The sequence below is a fragment of the Sciurus vulgaris genome, assembly GCF_902686455.1.
Source record: "Sciurus vulgaris genome assembly, chromosome: 3".
Lineage (NCBI taxonomy): Eukaryota > Metazoa > Chordata > Mammalia > Rodentia > Sciuridae > Sciurus > Sciurus vulgaris.
Window position 1 is genome coordinate 34547180 of NC_136463.1, and position 20088 is coordinate 34567267.

General features: G+C 38.5%; 1 protein-coding gene across 1 annotated transcript in view; it reads right to left on the reverse strand.

The window, feature by feature from the left end:
• Positions 1 to 5010: 5010 nt before the first annotated feature.
• Positions 5011 to 20088, reverse strand: part of TEX14 (testis expressed 14, intercellular bridge forming factor) — a 106404-nt gene continuing 91326 nt past the window's right edge. Inside the window, exons 27-33 of the mRNA XM_079131512.1 lie at positions 18324 to 18398; positions 14282 to 14359; positions 13211 to 13310; positions 9700 to 9792; positions 7328 to 7437; positions 6023 to 6074; positions 5011 to 5379 (exon numbers count right to left, since the gene is read on the reverse strand). Coding sequence (XP_078987638.1) covers positions 5343 to 5379; positions 6023 to 6074; positions 7328 to 7437; positions 9700 to 9792; positions 13211 to 13310; positions 14282 to 14359; positions 18324 to 18398 — 545 coding nt within the window. The 3' untranslated portion in view covers positions 5011 to 5342. The remainder of the gene's footprint in view (positions 5380 to 6022; positions 6075 to 7327; positions 7438 to 9699; positions 9793 to 13210; positions 13311 to 14281; positions 14360 to 18323; positions 18399 to 20088) is intronic.

Below are 20088 nucleotides of genomic sequence, written 5' to 3' on the forward strand. Positions count from 1 at the left end.
AAACCCAGGGCCTTGTGCTTGCAAGGCAAGCACTCTACCAACTGAGCTACATCCCCAGCCCCATTCTATTATTTTTTTAAACCAAAAAAATTTTTTATTGCTGGGCACTTGGGTTGTTTTCAGTTTTTCAGCATTATAGACAATGATGAAATAAACATCTTTTTATGTAATTATATCTTTTTCTTCTTAGGACAGTAGTGCTTTATCCTGGAGCCAGGTGCAGTGGTACATGCCTGTAATCCCAGTGGCTCAGGAGGCTGAGGCAGGAGGATCACTAGTTCAAAGCCAGCCTCAGCAATTTAGACCCTGTCTCTAAACAAAATACAGAAAAGGGGTGGGGATGTGGCTCAGTAGTTAAGTACCCCTGAGTTTAATCCTAGGTTCCAAGAATATTTATTCTGGCCTCACCTGAAGAGTTTTGTTGTTGTTGTTGATGGACTTTTACTTATTTACTTTTATATTTTTTTAGTTGTAGATGGGCACAATACTTTTATTTTATTTATTTATATAGTGCTGAGAATTAAACATAGTGCCTCACACACGCTAGGCAAGTGCTCTACCACTGAGCCACAACCCCAGTCCTCCTGAAGAACTTTTAAAAGCCCCTTTACTACCTCAAATGAAATAAATCAGGTAATTTGGGGGTAAGCCTGAGCATCAATATTTGTTCAAAATGCCTCAGATGATTCTATGTACAACCAGAGTTAAAGACCAATGCTTTAAGATAAAGCCCTCTAAATTCTATTTAGTGTGGTACATGAACCAGCAGCCCAAGTACCACCTGGGAGACTGCTAGACAGGCAAAAGCTTGGACATCACCTCAGACCTCAATTCCAGAACATTTATCTATTTACTTACTTACTTAATTTATGCCAAGGGTAGAACCCAGGGGCATTCTACCACTAAGTTACATTCTCAGCCCTTTTCATTTTTTATTTTGAGACAGGGTCTTGCTATTTTGCCCAGGCTTAAAACTCATTGAACCCCATTCCTATCTCCTCATCTATTCTGTGGGTTTTAACCTATTTATTGTCTTCACAGCATGAGTTCAAACTTGGGATCCTCTTGCCTCAGCCTCCTGAGCCACTGGGATTACAGGCATGTACCACCACAAACAGGTTGGTGCCACTATTGACCTACTTCACTAGGTCCCATCTCTCAAAGGTTCTACCACCTCTCAATACCATTACATAAGGGAATGAGCCTCTAGTACATGAACCTTTGGGGAACAAATCATATCCAAGCATAGCAACTATACAACTAACAGTATTAAGTTAGTGGATTTACTTATATAACCTCCAGAGGACCAACTTATTTCTAAGCTCTTTCTTGGGGATACCTCACTATAACCCACTTTTAAAAGACAATTTAAATATTTTTTAGATGTCGATAGACCTTTAATTATTTATTTATATGTGGTGCTGAGAATCAAACCCAGTGCCTCACACATGCTAGGCAAGCACTCTACCATGGAGCCACAACCCCAGCCCCTCTATAGCCCACTTTTAACACCAATATGTATGAGTAAATAACAAATCTGAAGTCCTAATAATCCAGATTTTCCAAGGATGCTTTAGTAATTTCATTCAATAGTGAGCTGATGCTTGATTTTTTTTTCTTTCTAAAGTAAGCTAATGTTTATCTACTGTGTATCTAGAACTTGTTACATATTCTGTCTGCTTTCCTATCTTGAGGAAAAGTGGAGGACTTGGCACGTTCAAAAAACTCAGCACCAAACCCACAGAATAGATGAGATAGGGATGGGGTTCAATGAGTTTTAGTCTGAATTTAGCTCAAATTTAACTTTCATAATAAAATTTTGCTCAGAGCACGCTTTTTAAATGTCTGTATATTTTTAGTTATAGATGGACACAATAGATTTATTTTATTTTTATGTGGTGCTGAGGATTGAACCCAGGATCTCATGCAGGCTAGGTAAGTGCTCTACCACTGAGCCACAACCCTGATCCCCAGAGCACTCTTGAACTCCAGTCTTGTAAGAATACAAAATATGTTTGTTCCAGTATGATCCTGGGAAGTTCATGGAAATGACTTTAAGAAGTCTCCCCTAGGATAATAATAATTTACTTGTGGTGGTGTTGTGAAGATTGAAAATAATTGTCCAGTTAACAAATATTGCCGAGAACCTAATATATGTAAGTGGCAATATCTCAGTACTAACAACTCAGACATCCCTGGTCTTGTGGAGCTTACAGTTTACAGGGGCAAGGGTAGAACATTCTATTGGTTTATAAATGTGCTAGGCACTATGAAATAAAAATATGGCCTATGTGTGAGGTGGGAGAAAAAGGCAGGCAGGCTACTAAGGGAGAATTTTACAGAGGTCCCTAACCTAGACTAAGGTTTAAGGACTTCAGAAAGTGAAGTGTAATCAAACAATGAAGTAGCTAGTTGAGGAGAGGTATGTTCTAGTAAAGAATAGCATGTACCATGTATTTGAAGAATTTCTGAAAGTAGTGGGCAAAGTTCTGGACAAGGAAATGAAATTATTACCTTTGCACATAAAAATATCATTTTGCAAACAAAAATAAATGAAAAGATCATTATGGAGAAAAATTAGAGAAGAGTATAAAAGAAAGTTTTAAAAATGCTTTACCCAACTTCCTGCCCCTTTGCTTTGAACCTTCCACTGGATTCTCACATTTTGCCATAGTTTTATACCCCCTTGCTAAGTCTCCATTCTCATTTCATTTCCTGTCTGCTTCCCCATAACAATTTACCTTCAGTCATAAAACTGGCTCTTTCTCATCATTCCAACCAAAGTTCAAATGTCCCTTCTTCAGAATAGTTCCTCTATACCTCATCTGATGTTAAGTTGCCTCCCTCACAGCAGTTACTATTACTTTTTTTTTTTTTTTTTTTTTTTTGGTGGTGCTGGGAATTGAACCCAGGGCCTTGTGCTTGCGAAGCAAGTACTCTACCAACTGAGCTATATCCCCAGCCCAGTTACTATTACTTTTAACCTATTTATTGTTTTCACAGCATGAGTTCAATATTGGGTATATCAGTGAGATACCTGAAATATATCCAAGTGCAGACATCAACTACATGGATGGACATAAGACAGCTCAGAGGAGATGTCTGGTCCTACCCTTAAAATACAAATTTGAAATTGTTCAAACATAGGTATTAACTGAAATCAGGGGAGTGAACTAGGATGCTTAGGAGGAAAACTTGCAGTGAGAAAAGACAAAGGCAGAGCCTATAAAGGAGGATGAGGTGGAGTAACCAGAGAGAGAGAAGAAAAAACAGTGCAACATCAAGGAAGCTAAGAGAACAGACTGAAAGAGCAATTGACAGTGGGGTCAAAGTGCCTAAGGGATTTAGGAAGTCCCTGGTGACCTTAGTGACTTCTAGAGAGTGGAAGGAGTAGAATTCTAGTGGGTTGAGAAGAGTGGGAGGTGAGGTACTAAAGATAGCAGGTGTAGACAAGTGTTTCAAGAACTTCTGTGGGAGGAAAATGATGGTACAGTAGCTAGAAGGGAATCCAGGGAATACTTTTATAAAAGACAGGAAAATCTAAGCGTGTTAATGCTTATGAAAAGGAGCTAATAAAGAAGAAAGGTTGAAGCTACTAAAAAGAGAAATGTTAAACTCAGAAGGAAAACCCTGAGTAGACAGAAGATGAGATGGACCTAGGACAGGAAGAGGGATCCCTCCTTTAGTAGTAACAGGGAGGAAAGTGGAAATAATATGTGCAGAATAGGTCCATCTATAGTGCAGTGTAGACTACTTCGCCTATAACTTCTGTTCCACAGGCATACAGGTAATCATGTTGGAGTTTGAAGCCAAATATCCAAACTGGCTTCTATTTTCTCTGCAAAGTTGGAGGTGAAGTCATCCGCTGAGTATTGATAGGAAGTGAGGGTTGGAAGTTTGAAATAGCTGATGAGTGAGAGAAGAAGCACACTAAAGACTGCCATGTGCAGGAAAAGGATTAAAGCACCTCGTACACAATAGTTGCTCTATTACCAATAAATAATATCTATCAACATCATGATTGCTAATACAACTATTTAATAGTCATTGGTCACATAAAAAAAATTTGCTGTGTGGAGAGATTCCAACCCTTATCATAGGGAGCTGGTGTCTTGATGCATAGTAACAGATAATAAGTCACCATTTATCATGGTATGTCTGCTATTAGACCTTATATTTTTATGTGTGTCGGTTCTGTCTCATCAATTAGAATAAGTTATTTGAGAGAGAGAGACTATTATAAATCTCTATTTCTCAAAGCTTCTTACACATAGTATTATTTATAAATGAATTTGTTTTCTGGTGATTTTCCACTGGTTACAATGGCAAGCAACTGTTTCCTTGCTATAAAATATCCAAACAGACTTGTACCTTCCCATGTTATCTCTGCAGGGCAAATTTTCTGGGCACTAAGAAAGATGAACATGACTATCCACAACAGGAACTATTCAATTATCACAAACAACAGGCCTGCTACTTACTCACTAATACAGAACAAAATGCTAGCTGGTTAGTACTACACAGCAGCACATAGTTTCCAAGAGAGGGTTTCTATTCATATGTGAAGATTCCAAATGTGAGGTAATGAAAGATATAAATCCTCTAAAAATCAGGCTAGATACACATATGCCAGGAGTCAAAAGAGACTATGTTAGACAAAATGTTGTGATTAGTCTTACTACAATTTAATTCTTCTAGTACACCAATGATATGAGATGCGCAATCAAAAACACATGGAGAAGATGTTGTTCACCTTGAATGGTTCAAAATATCTTAGGATTTTATTTTTATCTCTAAGTCACTTTTAGCTGGAATGGGAATGGAGCAATCCCAGCCAAATGCTTGGGCAGTATTTCTGTGATAAAACACGGACAACTGGTACCAGTTTGTATGATGCATAGTAACTGCCCATGCAGCTGCCCATGTGTCAAACCTTGTAACAGAAATTGAAGTTCTTTTCCCCTCAATTCTCAAAACTCAAATACAGAAATATATAACTGGAACCTAAAGGTATTGAAAATAAACATTTTATTATATAACAGGAGTTAAAGTTTTCAAAAAAAATTACATCAACAAAACCAAAAACCATTCTAAGCACAATGAGAGAATTTTAAAATTGCAACTACCTTGCACTTTTCAGAAATATGATTGAAAATAAATGGTTACATATGCTGCCCACAGATGGGGCCAAACCATTATGTCTACTATAGCAGCTAAACAAATTGTGAGTTAAGGAACTGGAACTACTGCCTCAATGGCAACTGCGGCAGATGAGAGAAGAAAGGAGCTCACAACCAGGATGCTCAAACTTGGGTCAGAATCCATCTGTGATCCACTTCCAGTCAATCTGACAAGTCACTCTGATCCAGCACAATTATCCTGCGTGCATGTGTTTTAAAAGACAAAAAAAAGTTTCCAGTTTTTAAGTATGCTTTTTATTATTATTGTTTTTATTTTTTACATGACGTTAGGGACTGAACTCAGAGCCTGGTACATGCTAGGTAAGTGCTCTAACACCAAGTTACATCCCCAGTCCTTTTTATTTTATTTTGAGACAGTGTCTCACTAAGTTATTCAGCCTAGCCTTAATCACTGGGATTACAGATGTCTACCACTGTGCCTTGACCAATACATATGTTTTTAAAAATATACAATCATCCTCTTTCTGTTCTACTGAATTTAAGGAAAGGGGATTTTGGTATTTCTAATCAAGGGAGATTATGATCAGCAGGATATAATGGAAGTATAAAAATGATGCAAAGCAATTGACAGCAGCATCTTCTGTAGTCCCTCTGTATGAAAACTATTCTGATACTGCTTCTACCACTTATTTAAATAAAGTTGGAATTACTTTCACTTTATACTTTAATTGACTGGAAACATGTATCTATAAATTTAGCGACTTGGTCTTAATTCAAGTCTTTGTCATTAATGTTTATTTAGACAACAGTGAATGTTTAAATCTGTTCATATTATCTGTAAACAGTAAACTTTAACATACAAACACAGGATATCTCATTACCTGGATGGTTCAGACCAACCCAGTCGCTTCCAAAAACAGGGCTTTAGTTCATCTTGATGAAATATAAAAGGAAGAAAAAAATAACCTGATTACTTTCTAGGTCAAAGAGTGTCAGAATTCAGAATTCACATTAGTGTTCTCTCCAGTCTAGTATAGACTGTTTTAACCTACAACAGTTGTTCTATTCTGTAGAGGCAGAATCTTTCAAAAACAGTAAATGGCTTTCCCTCCTAACATTCTGCAGCTCTCTGCCATAGCAATGGACACCAATGACACTAATTCACAAAGTCCCTGAATTATCTTCTCAGTGAATTTAATACTAACTAAATGCCCATACACTCCAGGCCCTGTGCCAGTCAAGGTTCTGGAGGAAACAAAATGTATCTGTGGCCAGTAAGATAAAGATTACTTAATGAAGTGACTATGTACAAAGGTATAATTAGAGTTAAGGGAACAAAAATAGGAATGGCAAGGCATTCATTGACCAGCAGCAGTGGGAAACCTAGGTCTGAAGGGACTGAGGAGTGGGGATGGGAGGACAGCTGGAACTGGGAAAGACTGGCTGCCTCATAGAAACTGTGCTTGTGGAGGAACACCACTTTTTCCAGATGCAAGGAAACAGGCAGGGAGGGAAAGTAATCCCCTAACCTCTCTTCTGCCCTCTGCTTTTCTTCCAGGGCCACCCAATGGCCAACAGAAGCCAGGGAGATGCAGTCCACTAGGGTTAGCATCCTGGGGCACAAAGCAGGGTAGAAAAAAGGAGAATGAGAAGGAACTGAGAAAAGGATGAAAGGGATATCAGGTGACCTGAAAGAGTTAATGTCTCTAACTTCCAGAGCAGAAGGAACTTAAACAATAGGTGGTCATTTGTAAATAGCATATCAGAAGCCTAAAGCTCTATCAAAATAGTTTTGAAATTAAGGTTAATTTATGACTTTGGCATTACTTGTTAGCCTCACTTAAATTCCATAATATATGATTTTTTATTGGAGTCTGAAACATCCATGTGAGCTACATTTAAAATTCTTTTGAAAGTGTTGGACAACTAGAAGCAAAACATCTCTCCAGACAATGATGAGATTACTCAATTTTTTTTTAAAAAAGAAATGTAATGAATGTTGTTACTGTTTTGTGATGAAGCTATGATTGGCAATTAACAGAAAACCTGCACTGAACTGCAGGGGGAAAGAAATTATCAAAGGAAGGAAGATTGTGTATAGCATCTGGGAAACATTACTTGATAACTTTGATGTTCATCAAAGCCAAGGTTTGCAGACTGCATGATAAACAATCATTCATTCATACCTTCTTCAGAAGTCCCTAAAAAGCTGTCTGATTTCCTTCTCTCTGGCTTGATGCTTTGTTCCCTTTTTCTCTTCTTTTCATCAACTTCTTGATCATTGGTTGCTTTCTCCCTTTAAGAACAATGATTTGGGGCATTAAACCACATGAATAACAGTCAGGGGCCAGACTGCACTCTGAAGGAAACATAGTAGTTAGGAGTATCAGAGTGTTCCCTGTGCACCAGACATTGGTTTAAGAGCTCTAATGTATGCTAACATACTTAATTCTCTGAACAACTATATAAAGTAGTTACCTTTAATAGCCCCTTTATGTGATAAGGAAACTGAGACACAAAGAAATTACATACCTACTAAGTCATAGAGCTGGGATATGATAGCCTTCCTAATCAGACTCTGCTTTTAACCATTAGACAATATAGCTAGCTTCAAAGGGGGAAAAGAAATAACCTGCATTTTATGTTACAATTGGTGTCTTTTTCAAAACCATTTATTACCGTTATCTTCATTTCCCAAAACTTCCTCTGATATGAAATATCTAAGTAATTTAACTATCTCACAGTTTAAGAACAAACTTGTTAAACTTTTAAGCAGACACCCCCACTCGACAATAAGCTCCTGAAAGGCAGAGTCATTGATCCTCTTGTGCACCTCCAGTCTTAGCACAGTGCTTGGCTCACTGTCAATGCTCAAGAGATGCTGGCTGAACCAAAATAACACAGTTCAGGGTTTCTTCTGTTTTCATTTCATGGACAATAAAAACATAATATGGAAAGTGACAGGGGCTGGAGATATAACTCAGTGCGAGGGTGCTTGCCTAACATGAGCAAGGCCCTGGGTTCAATCCCCAGCACTGCAAAAAGAGAGAATGAATGAGAAATAAACAGCTAGGGTGAAAAGACTTTTTTCTCTTAACTTCCACCAACAGAATCACAGGGTCAAGAGTGGGAGGAGGCATTTGAATTGTCTTCTGCCTCTGTTCATGTGCCCCAGACCAAAGAGTCATCCAGTCTCTGCTGAACAGCAGCAGCCATTGTTGAACTAAGTGAAAAGGCAGCTGCTTTCCCTATCCAATGACTGTGACCATTAGAAAGTTTGTACTTAAAAAAAAAAAGAAAAAAAAAAAAAAAAGAAAGTTTGTACTTTAGCGAATAAAAGTATAGCTACTATGCAATTTCCAGTCTCCAGCTCTGTCCTTTGGGGCAGAAGAGAGTAAGCTGACTCTCTTCACTTTACAGTATTTCAGGTATTTGAGGAGAGCTATCAAATTCTCCATTCCATCTGCTCTTCTCAGGCTAAGCCTCCCCAGCTCTTTCAGCTGTTCTCATATGACCTGGTTTCCAGACCTATGACTGTTCTGTGGCTACCCTCTTCTGTTTATTAATATCTCTTTTAAAATATGGCACTCAAAAGGAGTCCCATATTGCACCTGAGGAGTGCTCTAAACAGCACATTACCTGTCTCACACATCAATGTGATCTAAACAGTACATTTCTGTATACACAGCATTAATACTGCGTTGACCTCTTTAACAACTGCATCAACCTGAGCTTCAGAGTCATGTCCAAGTCTTCAAGAATTTACTGAATTGTTACCATGTCTCAAGATGCATGCTAAGTACTAGGTACATAAAAATTCCTGCCATCAATATAACTATAGTGAGTACGAATTTCCAATAAAAAACTCTTGTTAGGCCAAGTGTCCTAGGAGCATTCTATGCTTTTGAATCTTTTCCCTTCACCTTTTGTGTGTGTGTGTGTGTGTGTGTGTGTGTGTGTGTGTGTGTGTGTGTGTGATGGATCTACCTATGTTGTCCAGGCTGGCCTTGAACTCTTGAACTTCTGGGGCTCAAGAGATCTTCCTCACTCAGCATCCTGAGTAGCTGTGACTACAGGCATGCAACACTGTGTCTGGCTTTATCTTTGTCTTTTAGAGTGTCTAACATTCCCATTTGTCAATACAATTTTGAATCCCCAGTCTATCATCCATCACATTAGCACTCATTCCCAGATTTGTATTATCTAAAAATTTGATAAACATGCTTTTCCTGATGCAATTCAAAAGCCTTATGAAAACACTGAAATGGGCAGGGCCAAAATTGGAGGCCTCTCCTATGCTGATGTCAGTTTGCTAATCAGTATCTTGAACACTTTGGGTGATTGGAGGGAGAGGGGCAAGTGTGGGAATGCAGACAGTTAGGGCTGGCTTATCTACAGCAGTGTAATGCCATTACCAGATGTTCATTCTCCAAGAAATCTAAAACCTAGCCCCATTTCCTCAAAAAGAAGAAAATGGGAGCCTAATACCTTCATGCCTTAGGAATTAAAAATTTTGCGTGAGGAAAAGGAAGAAGACTCCCTAATGGGAAACACCAACCTTGTGGAACCTTTAGGTGGGTCCTGTAGCTCCATGTTCTCCTCAGGTGGCTGAAACCATCTTTCCAGATCTTCATCAAGAGTAGAGTGAGCTCTATCCAAGGGAAAGTGAAGAGAATGGTGATAACAGTCCTTTTCCCTCTCCCTTGACAAGGAAACACACTCCATAGCATGGGAAGAAACTTTAAAACTGGTGATTTCCCTGTACAGCTAAGAAAATGAAGACTTGGTCAGACTGTATCTAGACTCATAATGATCACTTAGATCTGACTTAATTGTGTGCCAAAATAGTCCCATTGCCCCTTGACATAAAGCTATGGCACCCATGATAACTGCCTCCCAATGTCTGATGCTGACTTTGTCTCAATTTTAGGTCATTAAGTCAGTTTCTACCTGAAGTCAGAATTGTATATGCTTTATACTTATTTTTCTAAGAACTACCTCTGAGGCTAGAAGAGGAAAGTAGGATATTTTAAGAAAGCCTTAAAAATATCCATCTGAAAAAATACCTTCCACTCTAGCTTGGTGCCTAGAACTGACCAACCATTCATAGACTGAAATGTCTGAGCATCTGTGGAGAATGTCTGTGGTAAGTACTGCTGGTTCTTTGGGAGAAAGGAAGAGATAATAACAATAGCTAACTTTTGACCATGTGCAAAGAATTTTATGTTTATATAGCCAAAAGTGTAACTTATTGAGAAAATTATTCCTTAATTTTATTACCTTAAATTATGACATAGATTTTTATTGAGTGTTTTGAGGATATGGAAGGAATAGTTACATCACACATCACAGATGAAAGGTTTCTAAAACTTTTCTTGAAAAAAATTTTCCCCCTTCTTGCCTTTTTGTTTTCTTAGTCTCTAATCCTCTCCTTATTTTCTTCTCAGGTACTATGACTCCAGTCTCCTCCTCTGCTTCCCAGATCTTTCCCCTTGCAGGTCCCTCCTTTTTTCCTTCTTATAGAGAATAATGTATCCCTTGAAGAGTATGACAGATACTAGATTCACTAACCAAAAGTTACTCAAAAACTCTTCTTTGCTGCCACCTTTGACAGCAGCTAGGATGTTAATTCAATTTCTGGTCTCCCTTGTAGCTGATAGTGGTAATGTGTCAGTTTGGCCTATGAGATAAAGTAGATGTGGGCGGAGAAGAGCTTCTGGGGAAATTTTTGCTTCCCAGATAAAATGGGGCAGAATCAGATAACATATTCCTTTTTGTCTTACCCCCTTATCTCTGCCTGGTGTGTGGATAGTGGCCATCTTGCAAATGGGAGTTGACAAGACAGAAAACAAAGGCCAATATGTCACAGGCTACAGAGCAGATAGATGGAAAGAGCCTAATTTCCTGGTGATTTGGTTGAGGTGCTATATCAGCCATACCCTGACACCCATGGATCTCTGGTTAAGTGAGTCAAACTCATTTAAGCATAAAGGTGGGGTCTTCTATCATTTGCTCCTGAGAGCATTCTGCCAGCCTTCCCCAACCTGCAGTCTGCAGGACCAGGATTCAGATGAAGCAAGTGATGCAAGTTCCAACTCAGACTCTATCCTTCTTTAAAATTTAGATTATTTTGTTCATCATGGACATTTTGCAGTAAATCTGTTTTTAAAAAATATTATTTAAACTACTAAGTTTTTTTGGTGCCCCCTTTAATTTTGTGCTCAAGTGTGTCTCACTTACCTCACCTTAGTTCTGGCTCTGAATTAGAGCTAAGAAAAGGCAAAGAAGTCAGGTCAAGGAGGTGAGCTGGAGTGGTTTACCTTATAATACAGGTAAAAGGAGAGCTCCAAATCAGGAACAGAATCAGGTTTCTTTAGACAATATTATGCTCTAGGATGAATTGTCTGGATAATTAATTGCCCCTGTTTTGTCTTATTAGCAAGAGAGCAAAAAAATTTTCTTCCAAAACCTTTAACAAATGTTGTGAAAGGAGCTGAAACCTATGTTTGCCTCAAAAAATGAAGTTAAAAAAAAAAAAAAACACTCTCCAACAACAACAAAACATATCCCTACTAAAAAATGGGCAAAGCACTCAAACAGACATTTCTCAAAAAAACTATACAAATGACCAAAAGAACATATGAAAAGATATTCAATATAATTAAAGATTAGGAAAATGCTACAATGAGGTATCATGTCATATCCATGAAGAAGGTTATCACAGAGAAAGAGGGAAAGAATAACAAGTGCTGGCAAAGATATAGAGAGATTGGAATTCTTATACACTATATAGGTGGGAATGCAGAATGGCACAGCTGTTATGGAAAACAGTATGGAGGTTCCTCAAAAAATTAAAAATAGAATTACCACATGATCCATGAATACCATTTCTAGGTATATATGCAAAAGAATTAAAAACAGGATCTCAAAGAGATATTTATACACTTGTGTTCATAGCAGCATTATCCACAATAGCCAAAAAGTAGAAGCAACCTAAATGTTGACAGATAACTGAATAAACAAAATGTGGTGTATATATATATACCATAGAGGATTATTCATCCTTATGACAGAAAGGAATTTTGACACGTGCTATAACATGGATGAACCTTGAAGGTGTTAGGCTAAATTAAATGTCAGCAAAAGAAAGACAAATACTGTATGATTTCACGTGTATGAAGTATCAAGAGTAGTCAAACTCATAAAAACAGCAGAATAGTGATTGCCAGTGACTGGGAAGAAGCTAAGATGGTGCACTGTTTAATGGGCACATGACAACTGTGTGGAGATTTGTTGCATAACAATTTGAGTAGATGCTCCTTGATTTATATTGTAAATATTGTTAAGTTGTAAATACATTTCTTATTTAATACACCTAACCAACCAAACAGCATAGCTTAGCAAGTCAGTTCACTGTGGAATATTAGTCATTTCCCTCATGATTGTGAGAATGACTGGGAACTATGGCTTGTCGCTGCTGTCTAGAATTCATATTGCTATCCCAGGAAAAGCTCAAAATTAAAACCTTGATTATGGTGTCAACTGAATATGTACTGCTTTTGTTTTATCATAAAGACAAAAAAACATAGGTTGAACCATCATAAGTTGGGGACCATCTGTATACTTTTTTAAAAAATATTTTAAATTGTATATGGACACAATATCTTTATTTTATTTATTTATCTAAGAATCGAACCCAGTACCTCACACATGCTATAGACAAGCACTCTACCACTGAGCTACAACTCCAGTCCCTGTCTGTATACTTAATAGAACTGAACTATACACTTAAAATGATTAAGATGGTAAATTTTATATTTATTTTATATAATGTGTATGTATGTTGCATGAAATTTTAATGTATTTTACATATGACATACATATAAATACATAAATTATATGTATTTTATCACAATTAAATATCTTTTAAAAGCAGACCTTTTAGGAATGGGGGTTATTAGGATAGCAGGGGAAAGACTGTTCTTTTCTTATTTGTCAATATTAGAGAAAACCTAATATAAACAATGCAATTTTTAAAATCCTTTCAAAAGTTCAGCTTTTTCTGCTACCTCTCTGTGTCCTCTTCTAGATCCCCAGTTTCTCTTGTCCAAAGCAAAATGTCGTCATCTTTATTATGGTCAGTTTCTAGTTCTTTTAAGTGCTTTTGATCTAAAAACAATCAAAGAATTAACTTTATTACAATGAAAACATTGAGAAAGCCTGCCTTAAAATGGAGTGTAGAAATTTTAAGATCAATCATTGTTTCCTTAAGTATGCAATGGACCAGCTCCCTGCTTCCCCTGAGAGCAGGAGGACAGGTGGCAGTCTGCAGGACACCTGTATTCACAGCAGCTGCTTCTGGGGTCTTGGGAGCTCTCTGGTGCCAGGTGAAGCTATGGGAAACCTAGTTTGTGCCAAGGTTCAGAGATACAGAACAAGCAGAAGAAAGAAAGGTCACACAAAAGGAAAGGCAAGCAACCCTGAAAACAAACAGAATAAATTTACTTTGGGAGACTATTCTATTCTCACATCTTAGAAATGTTTCTAGGTTGGAGCCCCAGGGAAGGAATGTGGGTGGGGAAGAAACCCTCTAATGTATGACAAGCATTTTACATGCTATCTCATTTCATCTGGTCAGCAGTCCCATAAAAGGAAGTGGACTAACATTTGCTAAATATTTTATCTGATATACCAGGCACTGTTTGTGGAGCTATTATAAACATCATAATATAGGAATTATTATCCCCATTTTACAGATGAAGAAAACTGAGGCTCAAATATTAAACAGATTGCCATATAAGTGGTGGCTTACAGCAGTGGTACATGTCTGTAATTCCAGCTACTCAGGAGATAGAGGCAGGAGGATCACGAGTTAGAGGCCAGTCTCAGCAAATTAGCAAGGCCCTAAGCAACCCAGCAAGACCCTGTGTCAAAAATATAAGTAAGTAAGTAAATAAATAAATAAATAAATAAATAAACTGGGGGATATAGTTCAGGTAGGAGAACCTCTGGGTTTAATCCCTACCGCTGCAAAAATGAAAAATAGTAGAGTCAGAATTGAGGTGGAGTTGTGACTGACCTCAGGGTTAAGACAACATTATACCTAGACCCCAGTGAAAAAGATCTGACTATATGCTCACCATTTGCAGTGATGCTGAGATCATGCACTGTGTTCTCATGCAACACTGTGGACGAAGCCTGCTGCTGCTTCAGGTGCTCTGTCACAGTACAAAAGCAAAAAACAACTTATTCCTCCTTTGCATGACATGTCATTCTCTAAAGCAGTGGTTCTCAAAGGGTGGTCCTCAGACCAGCTGCATTGGCGTAACTCAGGAACCTGGCAGAAATGCAAATTCTCAGGCCTTATCCTAGACCTACTGAATCTAAAACTCTGGCAGTATGGTCCAGCTATCTGTGTATTAACAAGAACTTCAGGAGAGTCTGATGCCTGATAAAGTGGGAGAACCACTGCTTTAGAACATACCAAATTTGAAAGGAATTTTTCAAGACAAAAAAACGATGATGATCATGAAGATAGATAATACCTTAAAGTACCCTATGTATTCAGGATTAATGTTCACATTCTTTGCAACAACCTTATGCAACTGACTGCATTATTGTTAATCCTGTTTAATGGATGAGGAAATAAGGGTTAAGAAACTTGCCTAGGGTGTTGGGGAGATTGCTCAGTGGGTAGAGTGCTTGCCTTGCAAGCACAAGGCCCTGGGTTCAATCCTTGGCATCGCAAAAAAAAAAAAAAAAAAAAAAAAGGAAAAGAAACTTGCCTAAAACCTAAGAAAGATTAAGGAACTTGCCTAAAATCACAGAAAATGAGAAAATTGGCATTTGAATCCAGGGAGTTCTAACTCTAAGGTTTATGCTCCTAATCCCTATATTATACTGCCTAAAAAAACTAATGACATCAGAACAATTCAAATATTTTCTCATCTCTACTGGCCTATGGAAAGACAGGAGGTAGAGAACATCCATTATTTCCCATTTCTAAGGGAATGCCTACTAAACTAAGGCAAGCATCTGCTAAAATCAGTGGCTACTCTATATTTATTAAGTGCTTGGTCTCAAAGTACTCCCCAGTGCAAAGCAAAAAGTCAGTTGGAGGGAGCACAGTAGGCCCCCCTGAGCTTACTGGTCCTGTTCTGGGAAGGTACAAGTTGGCTCCTTTCCTGCTACATAGGAAAGGAGGCCTTACCTCACAGAGCTTGGCATCAAGGGGTGCTATAAGATCACTTCATATAACCTGAAATTAAAAATCCATTTTTATCCTGATTGGTCCCTTGTTGATATTAAATGATTACCTATATCCTAGGGTTCTAAAATTTCCCCTGTAGGTCCTTGTCAAGAGCCTAAAGCATTGGATGTGGGCCCTCCAAAAGAGCAACAGCAGATCATTCCCCAGAGATCTGTTTAGGGAAAACAATAGATATATAATAACCAGGTGAGTAAGCCCATTATCAGGAAAAACTACTCAAAAACCCTCTACTCAGGGGCTGGGGATGTAGCTCAATTGGTAGAGTTTTGCCCAAGGTCCTGGGTTCAATCCCCAGCACCAAAAAAATACACAAAACAAAACAAAACGAAATACAGGGGGTATCTAGGAAAAACAAAAACAAACAACAACAAAAAACCTCTATTCAATTATTTGCATAAGGCAGCCAGGACCTCCCAGAGGGAGGAAGCAGAAACCCACTGGTGAACTTCCCCCACTTGATTTATAATCAGGGAGCTCTTCAGCTGACTAGGTACCTTCCACTTCTTCAAGGTCTCATGGATCTAGTGTGGGGGGAGGGCGAGTGTACAAACCCAAACAACTTCCTTGAGGAATAATAAGTGTGGGTTAGTGACTCAGGTTTTTGACAGAGTTCCAAGGGTTTTCCTGAAACTGTAATGCTTTAGACCGAAGCATCAGAATCATCTGGTAAGGCTGACATCTTTATGATGTCCTGTAAGTGATGAACACAAGGCCAGGGCAAGGAGGTCTGGTTTTCAGACAAGTAATTTTGGGGGTGGGGAAGGCCCAAGAGAGAAAAAGATCATGGACATCATGTGTGAGTGATCTCAAATGACTGACTGCTTGAAGCCTGAGTTTATGGAAGGTTTCTAACTACTTGCATAGGAAAAATTCATTCTTTTATTTTATAAACATTTGTTGAGTTCTTTTTATAGACCAGGCTCTGTTCTAGACTCTGGGGATCAAAGAACTAACAGAACAGACACCAATTCCTGGAGGAGGGAGGGAGATAAAAAAATAACCCTCTATGCTTTGTATTTCTGGAAAATAACTGACCCATTCTAAGTGCAAACATCACCTAGAAACCTGGCCCGGATAATTGCCATAAGTGAAATGACTGTGCTGGGGTACACACCATGAGGCAGAGGAACACGGGGAGGGAACCAGGGAACACAGCTGCTACAATGGATTAAGTGGAGAGTAGGGTCACATGTAGGGCTTACAGAGGAAGAGCAGCAAGATCCAGAGACAAATATCGATTACCATCAAACTACAAAGGAGCCTCAAGTACTGCCTTAAGTCATGACCAAGGAACAAATGATACTAAAAATCTACTTAAGCAGTACGCATGTGGGATGACCTCCAATCTCAACAGTTCTGTTATTTTAAGAAGAGCAACTAAAGAGGAAGAATTTGTTAGGACTACCTAGGGAGTCCCAGAAGTGGAAAGTAGAGGTAGAGGTATGGGCCTAAGAGTCTGACCCCAAAATCCTGTGACCTGTATGACCTTGTGGCACTGGAGGAAAGTTTAGTGAGGCAACAAAAGGCCAATAGGGTTGGGGATATGCTCACTGGTGCAGTACTTGTCCAGCATGTACAAGGCCCTGGGTTCAATCCCCAGTAGTGCAAAAATAAAATAAAGGACCTGTAACTACAGAAAAAAAGAAAAAACAAAAAAACAAAAAACAAGGAAGGAAGGTTCTGGAAGCTGACTGGCTCCACTTAAGTTAATCAGGCCAAAGAACCAGGTGCTGACGGTTATAAAGGAGACTAGAAGGCAGCTGGACCTGGAGTCAGACCAATAAGCCCTCATTTCTTATGAGACACAAAACTTCAGAGACTCGGAAAACACACTGATACCCTTCAGGAAGTTCTCTACAAGTTCCATAGCAAGAATAGGACCATTAAAAAAACAAATGGACTCTCAGATCTGATGAGAGCCATCCTCTAAGGGTGAGAGAATAGTCCCTCGGACTGCTGAGGAGGCAGACTATTTGCCTCCAAACTTTTCGATAACCATGTATCATTTCTTCACATCAAGCCAGCTGCAAATAAAATTGAGTTGATACTACTCAGTCTCTGCCTGAAATAGAAAATTCTAGTCTGATTAAATTTCATGACACTGACTTCCCTGCTCTTAGGAAAGAGATTTACCCACAATTTCAACACCTTTAATGCCTCCTGTTCAGGTCTCCAAGGAATGGCTGGTTTGGTTTAAAAAGGAGATGAGTTCCTTTAATAAAAGAAGTTTATCATGATAAATCACTTTAATGTTTTTATTTCCCCTCACAATCATTACCATAAACCCTTTAAAAAACAAAATGTAACCGATTCAGGCCAATTATCCCAGTTAGCTGTTGTGGCTCCTTTTATTGGAAAGCTGTTCCTTCTGGAATTTTGCACATTCAACCAGACCTTTGTATGGCCCTTTCTATTAGTGCTCACACCTGAGATAAGGAAACCATGCTGTGGTCAGTGACAATAACCAACAGGACCAAGTGTATTTTGTTGAATGTCCCTGTTATAGTTTGGATCTGGAATGTCCCCCCACAGCCTCCTGTGGTAAAGGTTTCGTCTCCAGTGAAGCAATGTTTAGGGAGAGGTTTGGGGAAAATAATTAGATCACGAGGGTTCTGACCTCATCAGTGGATTATTGGAAGTTAGATGAAGTAGGTCACTGGGGGCATGCCCTTGGGGGACTATATCTTGTCTCTGGGTCCTTTCTTTGTCTCTGCTTCCCAGTTGCCGTAAGCTCAGCAGCTTTCCTCACCATGCCCTTCCACCATGATATTCTGTCTCACTTCAGGCTCAGAGTAATGCAGTTGGTCAATCATGAAATGAAACCATGAGCCAAAATAAATCTTTCCTCTTCCAAGTTGTTTGTGTCAGGTATTTTGGTCACAATGATGAAAAGCTGGCTAACAGTCTCTTACCAATTTCATCAAGTAGTTCCTGAGATGGTGGTGGTAGTTCATCGATGTGATGCTGTGAAATGGCTTCCACTAGTTCTTAAAAAAGATAAAGGGGAAAACGACTTAACACCTTCCTGGATCTGAAGTGACTTTTCTAAGCCCCCCATGAACTTGATAGAGCATTTCCCAATGATGAAATAAAGGATGGAAGAAAGACTTTTTTATATAACAGTCCTAGTAGAGATCTCCTTCTCTTAAATAACTTTCTTAGTGGAGACCGCCCCACTTCCATCCCACTTACCTCAGTACTACGTGGTCTGTGCACCTCCCTTTGTAAGGATATTTGAAGTAGGTTTTTACTAAGAGGCTGGGGGCCCAATTTGGATCGGGATTGCTTAAGGAATATAGAGGTTATGCACCAGCCAAAATGAACAAAAACACAAAATGGAAGGCCTTTGTCTATACGTTTTCAGACCAGGAGATAAAGAAGCAACTGTACTTCAGATCTTGCCCCAAGAGCTCAATTATAATAACAATCCCTCAATATAACTCACAAAATCCCTGTTCCCTGAAGGAAAATTCCAGGAGTTGCTTCAAAGACGTAAGACATTAAAATTAATGTAATGAAAGCAATAGGCCTCAAGAGTTGTTAAAAACATCAGACCCTTTGGGCTGGGGATGTAACTCAGTGGTAGAGCACTTGTCTAAAATGTGTGAGGCCTGGGTTCAATTTCCAGTACTTCACCACCTGCTAAAAAAATCCTTAACAGTATCAGACCCTTTTGATTCAGAAACTGTCTTCTAAAAATCCACCCTGAGAAAAGGATCAGAAGTACAATTAAGATTATATACTCAGAGCAAAAAATTGGAAAGCAATATAAATCGTCAACATTAGGAAATATTAGCCTACATATAGAATGGACTATTATGTAACACCTTCCTGGATCTGAAGTGACTTTTCTAAGCCCCCCATGAACTTGATAGAGCATTTTCCCAATGATGAAATAAAGGATGGAAGAAAGACTTTTTTATATAACAGTAAGGGAAAATCCTCAAAATGCATTTATTCCTCAGTATCTGTAGGGGACTGATTCTAGGATCTCTCCTACCTATGAATACCAAAATCCATGGATACTCAAGTCTCTTACATAAAATGGTATAATATTTGCATATAATCTATGTATATCCTCCCATACAGTTTAAATCATCTCTAGATTACTTACAATAACTAATATGTTGTAAATGCTACATAAATAGTCATTTTACTGTATTGTTAAGGGAATAAGGACAAGATGAAGAGCCAGTATATGTTCAGAACAATTTTTGACTTGCTGGTGGTGAAATGTGTGGATGTTACCCAGAGAAGGAAGAGACCTATATATCATCAAGGAAACAAAGCAGTCTGGAACTGATATACAACTCTGCTAAATTTTTTATGCTGCATATCTTTATATGTACCAAAATTATACATGAAATTTAAAAAGTTAATCATTTTCTTTAAAAAATATTTTTAGTTGTAGATGGATGGACACAATGCCTTTATTTTATTTATTTTTATGTGGTGCTGAAGATCAAACCCAGTGTCTCAGGAGTGTGACACAAGTGCTCCACTGCTGAGCCCACAGTCGCAGCACGATCATTTTCTTTTTAAAGCTTTGCTTTATTCTCTAAGTTTTCTATAACAAATGTGTTTTACTTTTATAATCAGGGGAAATATCATTTTTGTTGAACCAAATGTAGCCCCAATTTAAGTCTCCTTAAATTGGCTACTATTATGAACTTCTAC